General features: G+C 58.4%; 1 protein-coding gene across 1 annotated transcript in view; it reads left to right on the forward strand.

Moving 5' to 3' along the window:
• Positions 1-4,690, forward strand: part of USP22 (ubiquitin specific peptidase 22) — a 56,051-nt gene extending 51,361 nt beyond the window's left edge. Inside the window, exons 11-12 of the mRNA XM_006773951.2 lie at positions 627-776; positions 1,567-4,690. Of these exons, the coding sequence (XP_006774014.2) occupies positions 627-776; positions 1,567-1,609 (193 nt within the window). The 3' untranslated portion in view covers positions 1,610-4,690. The remainder of the gene's footprint in view (positions 1-626; positions 777-1,566) is intronic.
• Positions 4,691-7,530: the final 2,840 nt, after the last annotated feature.

The raw sequence follows: 7,530 nt of genomic DNA on the forward strand, positions 1-7,530 counted from the left end.
GGGTGAAGGGTAGGGGTGGGGGCGAGGGTGGTGGTGCCCTGGCATCTTGGGTGGGAGCGGCAACTGCAGTGTTTCCTGGGAGACGGCTGCAGCGACGCATGGCCACGGCAAGATTGTTTCTTCAGGCTGCTGGCCGCCTCCTGTCTTGCTGCCCATCCATCTTTTAGGAAAGGACTTGTCACAACCTTGATCGTAGACACTCAGCCTGCTGCGGGAGCCTGACCCTTCCTCCTGGCGCCGGGGCGAGAGGGTCAGCCTGACCTCGCAGGCCCCGAGGGGAAGCTCAGCCTCTGCGCCCTGGGCCCCTTGGCTCTTCCTTCGATGGCATTGCCATGAGGCTCTGCTTTTCTCTTACCTGCCTGGTCACCTTGGCCGTGGCAGAAAGGATGGAGGGAGAGAGTGGTCACCGTGTCTCCCGGTCCCTTCCTCTCACCACTTCCACCACACGTGGCTCCACTGAGGCAGCTGCAGAGCTGAGGGAGCCACACGGGCCCCTTTCCCTCTGCACCCCATGCACCCGCTCTGGTTCCCAGAGCACAACGGGGGGTCGGGGAGCTCCCCTCGCTGTGCAGGCTCCTGGTGATGGTGACACTGAGGTCACGGCTGCTCCTCCCCTTCCAAACCAGGTACTCCTTGTTCGCAGTCGTTAACCACCAGGGGACTCTGGAGAGCGGCCACTACACCAGCTTCATCCGGCAGCACAAGGACCAGTGGTTCAAGTGTGACGATGCCATCATCACCAAGGCCAGCATCGAGGACGTGCTGGACAGCGAGGGGTACGTTAGGCGCAGCCGGCGTCCGCGTGGGCATCCACACCCAAAGCCACGCCTGGTTTTAGTGCTACAAAGGACGTGCACCTCTGGTGGCTGAAGCAAGGAAGCTTGTTACAGACAGGCCCCAGCCCCTGATCCTGTGCAGCGCCCTCAGGGGATGCCCTGACAGCGGCATGAGGGGTCTCCTGATCTGCCAGAGCGGGCAGGGGGTCTCCGCAGCTCCTTGCTCCTGGCCCCATTCATTCCTTCCCAGCACATCCTCATCCTCTTGAGCTTCGCTCAGTCCTTGGCCTTGAGCCCTCATTAGGGTCCTGGCCCCACTGAGCTGCTGGGCCGCGCGCTGTGGTTCCAGGCTGTGGGCAGCCCCCTGGGGAGTGCATAGGACAGCCCTGTGCAGTGGTCCTGCCTCCCCCTGGGGAGTGCATGGGACAGCCCCGTGCAGTGGTCCTGCCTCCCCCTGGGGAGTGCATGGGACAGCCCCGTGCAGTGGTCCTGCCATCGCAGCAGGAGTCTTGCCAGCAGTGCCACTGACCCGGGGCCTGAGTCCCGGACAGTGGGGCCCGGTTCAGGAGCTGTTTCCTGGCGAATGGGCGGGAGGGTGGGCTTACGGGGCTTGGGCCCTGCCACTTCCTAGCTAAGGACCCTCCTCCTTGGGGACTAAGAACCAAATCCATCCAAACAAGAACTCAGTCTGCTGGTGACTGCGGTGCCAGGACCGGGTGGGAGGGCAGGTCTTGCCGGCCTGGTGCAGGGACTGAGGGACCGTCAGCATGCCCTGTCTTTGCCTCTGCAGGTACCTGCTGTTCTACCACAAGCAGTTCCTGGAGTACGAATAGCCTCCCCTCTGCTCGTCAGAGCACAGGCCATGAAGTGGCACCTCACAAAATGACCCCACCCAGCACCACGGCACCCCCATCCCCACAGCTGCGCCCCGGGCCTTGGGGCCTGCAGCCCGGGCCAGGGTGTGGGTGTGGATGGACAGCGCATGGGGGGGGACCTGGGAGCTGCACAGCAGGACAGCACGACAGGAAGGCGTGCCTGCCTGGGAGGGCAGAGGGGGTGTCACCGCTGTGTCTCCTTCTCCTCCAACAGGGTGTGGGGCACCCCACGCAGGGAGCAGCCTCGCCTCTGCTCAGTGCTGCTGTGTGTGCCACCTCAGGAGGCGCCAGCCCACTGGACACTCATTCCAGGAGCATGACCTCGGGGCATGGAGAAGCCCGCAGCTAGGACTAGGATGGAGGGCCTGGCGGGGTCTGAATTTCCTGTTAAATGTGTGCAGGGAGGGACTCGGCTTCTGCCCGCAGAGAGCAGCCCCGACTGCCTGGGGCGCCAGGCCGGCCCCTCTGTGCTCCTGGCCAGCCCTTCCTCCCCTCCCAGCTCTTCCCGCGCGACGGACTTCATAACTGTGTGTTCGTGACTGGATGAATTGAGCTTATGCTGAAATTTAGAGTTTCATTCTCAAGAGAGTCTTGCCCTTGTGCTGTGTTGTTGCCCCCACACCACCCCCCAAGCCTGGGTGTCCTGGTGCCCCTGGCAGGTGTGAGTCAGGCTATAGTAGTAACAGTCTCATCGTGTTCCTCTTGAATCAGTGACACATTTTTCGATGGTTTCATTGTTTTCCTTCCTCGTGTTTTCTCCTTGGCTGCCGGTCCCACTGGCCGTCACAGCTCGGTGGCCCTGTTGGGTGAGGGGAATGCTCACCTTGCTGAGGGCCTGCTTCCCGGGGTCAGGGCTGGGTGGGAAGGGCGGCTGCCTGCCTTGCGGGCAGAGCGGTGCGTGGCCTGTCCTGTGCTGCATGCATCTGTCTGTCCAGACCCCACCTCAGAGCGTTTGGTCCCTTTCTGAGACCTTGCAGCCCCGAGTCGCGGGGGGTGTGGGGAGGGGGGTGGCGAGTTGCTTGGATTTGTTGGCGGAGCAGCCGGTGGGCGTGCCCGAGCTGCACTGTTCCTCCAGCTGCAGACTAGACTCTCCTGAGACCAGGGTAAGTGTGTGGCTCTGTGGCCACAGGCAGCAGGTGAGCAGATGAGCCTGTTGTGTTCCCACAGAGCTGTATAGATGGGCACTGAAACGTGAATCCATATAATTCACATCATGAAGTTTTTTCACTGTTTAAAAATGTGTCAGCTACTCTCAGTTGACAGGCCACACAGAAGCAGGCAGTGGGCCCGACTAGCTCGTTGGCTGGGTGAGTGGGCAGGGCGGGTGCTCCAGGAGTTGAGCAGTTGTCCTCACTGTGGAAAATGCTGGAACATGCAAGCAGCTGCCCTGCAGAGCCGTCCTACGTAGCAAAATCCTGAGAGATAGGTGTTCTCTTTCGGTTATTTTCCACCTCGACCCCCGCCTGTCCCCTGGCAGCCCCCACAGTGTTGTTTGTGTCCATGAGTTTTGTTCTCTCCCTTTTCCTCACTCCCCCCTTCTAGTGCCCTGCCCCCCATCGCTGTCAGCCTGCTTTCTGTCCATGCGTCTGTCTCTGTGCCTGTTTGCTCATTAGATTTCACAGAGTGAGATGATGTGGTACTGGTCTCTCTCTGACTGACTTATTTCACTTAGCATGATACTCTCCAGCTCCCTCCATGCTGTCTCAAAGGGTGAAATTTTCTTCCTTTTAATGATCAAGTAATATTCCGTTGTGTGAGTGCTCCGCCGCTGTTCACCCCTCGTCTTCTGAGGGCACTTGGGCTGCTTCCTCCGTGTGGCCGCAGTGAGCCAGGGGCCTCGTGATGGTTTTGATGCACTTGCTCAGCTCACCCTCAGTGACGTTTCTGCATTAATGGGGCGCCGGCTGTAAAGCGTGCTTTAAAATAGCAAGTGTTTCCAGGAAGTGGGGGGGCAGACCTTCAGGAATGGCTGCCTGTGTCAAAGGTGTGTGCCTGCCGGGAAGGCTGCCGGGGGAGAGGCGTCCTCCATGATGAGCGCAGCTGGGCGGCGAGCGGGCTGCGCCAGCGCAGGGTGCTGAGGCCTGAGGTCTCCCTGCGTCTGCTGCTGGGGCCTCCTCGCTGGCTGGAAGCTATCAAGCAGGGGGGGGGAGTTTCTGGAAGATTATGTGATCTGGCCGGCCTGCTCCCCAACCTGTGCTCCCCTCCCCTCCCGCCGTCACTGGTGCTCAGAGGCTCAGCCACCCCGAGGACACGGGACAGGGAGAGCAGTGGGCCCACACGTGTCTTTTGTGGACATTATTTGAAGCGTGTGTCTCCAAGTTAGTTCCCTCTCCCCTTCGCCTTGGGGCTCTGAGTACTTACCCGGCCCTGCCCGCAAGGGCTCCCCTCCTCCTGCCTCCCAGGGGACTGTGGTAGCGACGAAATGTTACATGAAATGTCCTTGTGAAAGAAGTTCCCAGTCCAGCTATTAAATTCAGGAAAACGGTTTTTGTTTCCTAACAACCACCACTACGTAGGTTCCTGTCGTCACCAAGTGCGTCTGACCACCATGGAGTCAGGTGGCCCCTCCACTCCCATCAATGCATTTAAGAGCCTGAACTGAGATGCGGCTGCCCCTGCGTGCTTCTCGGGGGCACAGCGGGCTTTCCCTCTTTAGGGTGCGGAGAGGCTCCCAGCAATGGGGGTGCTGGGCCCGCGGGTCAGGCTGGCTGGGGGCATGGGGCCCACGCGGCGCCTCCTGCAGGGGCCCAGCCGGCCCAGGAGCTTTTGTGGTTTGGCTTGGTGTGTGCGCTTTCACCGTGTAAAATTGCCGGCTGGGGTTTTGTGCGTGTGTTTGTGTTTGCTTGTTTTTTAATAATTGAAGTGATTGGGGCCTGTTATAGACAAAACACATTGTAAGAAAAAGAGCCAGTGATCGTGCGTGGGTTTGTGCCAAGGTGTCTGCGCCTCTTTCACCTGCCGTGTGAGGTATGCGTGGCCTTCCCTCCCTTCATGCTTGTAGTCATTCTGTGTCATAATAAAGCAACATTTTATTCCGAATATTGGCTGGCTCTCCCCTTCCTCACACCAGCAGCCAAGGAGGGGCTGGGATGAGAGTCCTAGGGTGCGGGCCGCCTGGGAGCCTCCGTGCTCTGGTGTGGGCGCCCGCACAGCCTGCGCCACCTCATTCTCTGTCTGGCCTGTCCTCGTGGGGGCAGGATGGTGACGTGCCTGGACTCCAGGCTTGGCCTTCGCTGTGCATGAGTCACCTGAGGGCTCCTTTGACTGACGCCGTGTGGAGTCCGAGGCCGAGCCCTGACTGGTGTGGGAAAGCTCTCGGGTGGTGGGAAGGGTGGGTGTAAGTCAGTTGGGCGAAGACTTGGCAGCTCCGCCGTCAGCTCTGCAATGGCCACAGGCAGCTGGCACCTGGCCCCTCCCCGGCACCTGCTCCCGGCCCAGCACCTCGGCTGCTGTGCACCTGTCGGGCCCGAGCCTTTCTGGGGTGCCCTTTCCTGGTTGCCTTCGCTGCAAGTTCCTCTACTTCCCTCCCTGGGCATCCTGCCGAGCCCTCCCGTCCCCATGGGGCAGCCGTCGCTTCCACTCACACAGAGCAGGTGTCTCCGGGAGCTTCCCTCTCGGGCTCCCCCTCCAGGCAGGAGGAAGAAGAGCGTGTGGTGCGGTTCCTCAGCGTAAAGCTGAGCAGTCCCAGCCCCACTCCGGCCCGAGCCTGGGAGCCGGCATCATGGAATGGCTTCTGGTTAAAAGCACACACATCAGCCCAGAAGAGAAGACAGAGCCTCAGCCATACCCTTCACCCAACAGGCTTGTGAGCACAGCTGCCTCCCGCATTTCCTGGTGGAATGTCGCAGCAACGGTCAGAGGTGCGGACAGGCAGGGCAGGCGAATTCACCTGTGGAATGTTCCAGGGAAGAGAGTCTGCCACCTCCAGATGGAAGGGGGTCGTGTGGTCCACCTGCCGCCAGGCAGCGCTCAGCAATCAGCCTGGCGAGCCTGGGTCAGGGCAGGTCTGTGGCATTGACCTTATTCTAGCTTCCTCGTCAGTCTTTTTTTTAAAAAAATACATTTTTGATTTTTGAGAGAGAGGGAGAGAGAAGGATAGAATCATCGATGAGAGGAACACTTCGATTGATGGCTGGCCCCCTTCTGGGGATCAAGCCTGCAACCCGGCAACCCGGGCATGTGCCCTGACTGGGAATTGAACCTCTTGGTTCGTGGGTCAATGCTCAACCACCAAGCCACCTCTGTCTTGATGGCCACTTCTTCATGAGTCTGCCAAGCAGCACGGGGGCTGGGAAGGACACCACCTGCGCCCCGAGGCATGCCTCTGTGCCCCTGGCTGTGAAGGGCACCGCGGGATGAGTTCTGGGCTCTGGGATGCAGGTGCCTGCACTGGCTGCCCGTTTTGAGAGCTCTGTCCCCATCCAGATCTGGTCACTGACCTTTAAACCCTCTTCTAAGTCCTTGACAGTCCATCCAGGCTGTTGGTGACTTCCCATAAGCCCGTGTAGATCAGCACTGTGGCCTCTCTCCAAAGCGGGTAACCCATTTCCTGCTCCCAAGTTCCACTCCCAGGGTTTCCTCCATCGCGTCCGGCAGGGTCTCCTTAGTTCCTTGGTCACGGGGGCCATGCACAGGTCTCTGGTGACGAAGCCTGAGCCGCCTGCTCAGGTCATAGCACTTCTGGACATGCCTTTCCCACTCTGGCCACTGTACCCACCCCACCTCAAGGCCAAGCAAGGCAGATGACACTCGGTTTACGATGGGATGCTCAGGCTTCCTGGTTAACTGTTGTCCTATGGTGTGTAGTCTCCACTAAGTCCAAGAACAGCAAACAAGGTGTTTCTGAAAAGAGTAACTATCTGCAGAAGAGGGTGCAGATTTGGTTTGCTCTGCCCGGAATCCTGGAGGTCTGTGCTGTTTTTCCCATTGTATTGCCCGAGGCTCCGCGGGGCCTCCTGTTGCCTCAGCCTTTGAGCACCAGTGGTCTCTCTGGACCATGAGGTCTGAGTGGTGGTGCAGCCTGAACTTACTGCTAGGGTCCCACTGGGAACCAAGCCGTGTGGTGCCTCTGCTGGTGGATCAAATTGGCACTTGGTGGGGTGTGCTGCCTCCAATCCAGCAAGGCCTGCCAAGTGTTGGGCCTCTACGTTGTAGATGTTGCAAGGTGCAGCAACTCCCACCTTAAAGGGCATATCTTTTAGAGAAAAATGTTCTTAGTGATTTTTAGAGAAAGAGGAAGGGAGAGGGATAGAGAGAAAAACATCGATGAGAAGAAGGAGCATCATCAATTGGCTGCTCCTGCAACTGGGCATGTGCCCTCTGAGGATTGAACCTGCAGCATCTTGGTTCCTGCGCCTGTTCTCAGTGCTGAGCCACACCAGCCTAAGAGGATATGTTGATACACTTCAAACCACTGGAACATCATTGAGTGGGGAGCCCAGAGTTTGGGGAGTTTATTCCTCATGCTTTGGTTCACTTGTCTTGTTAAAGCATTTATAGAATTTGCTCATCAGCTCCAGTCAGCAAAAAGTCATCAATATTGTTAACCTGAGTAATGTATCTACACTAATAAAAGAGAAACATGGTAATTGGCGTACAACCGCTACCCTTTTCATTGGCTAATCAGCGAGATATGCAAATTAACTATCAGCCAAGATGGCGGCCGGCAGCCAGGCAGCTTGAAACTAACATGAGGCTTGCTTGCTTCAGTGATGGAGGAAACCAACATTCCCCACCTGCCTTGCAGGCCTCTGAGCCGGCAGTTTTGAGACATTGTAACAAATACCTCTGGACTTCAGACAGCAGATTCGCAACATTGTATGCAAAGGCCAGAAACCTACTTTCAGCAGTGGAGGCCTAAGAGCTGGAGCCAAACCTCA

The sequence above is a fragment of the Myotis davidii genome, unplaced genomic scaffold, assembly GCF_000327345.1.
Source record: "Myotis davidii unplaced genomic scaffold, ASM32734v1 scaffold207, whole genome shotgun sequence".
NCBI classification, from domain to species: domain Eukaryota; kingdom Metazoa; phylum Chordata; class Mammalia; order Chiroptera; family Vespertilionidae; genus Myotis; species Myotis davidii.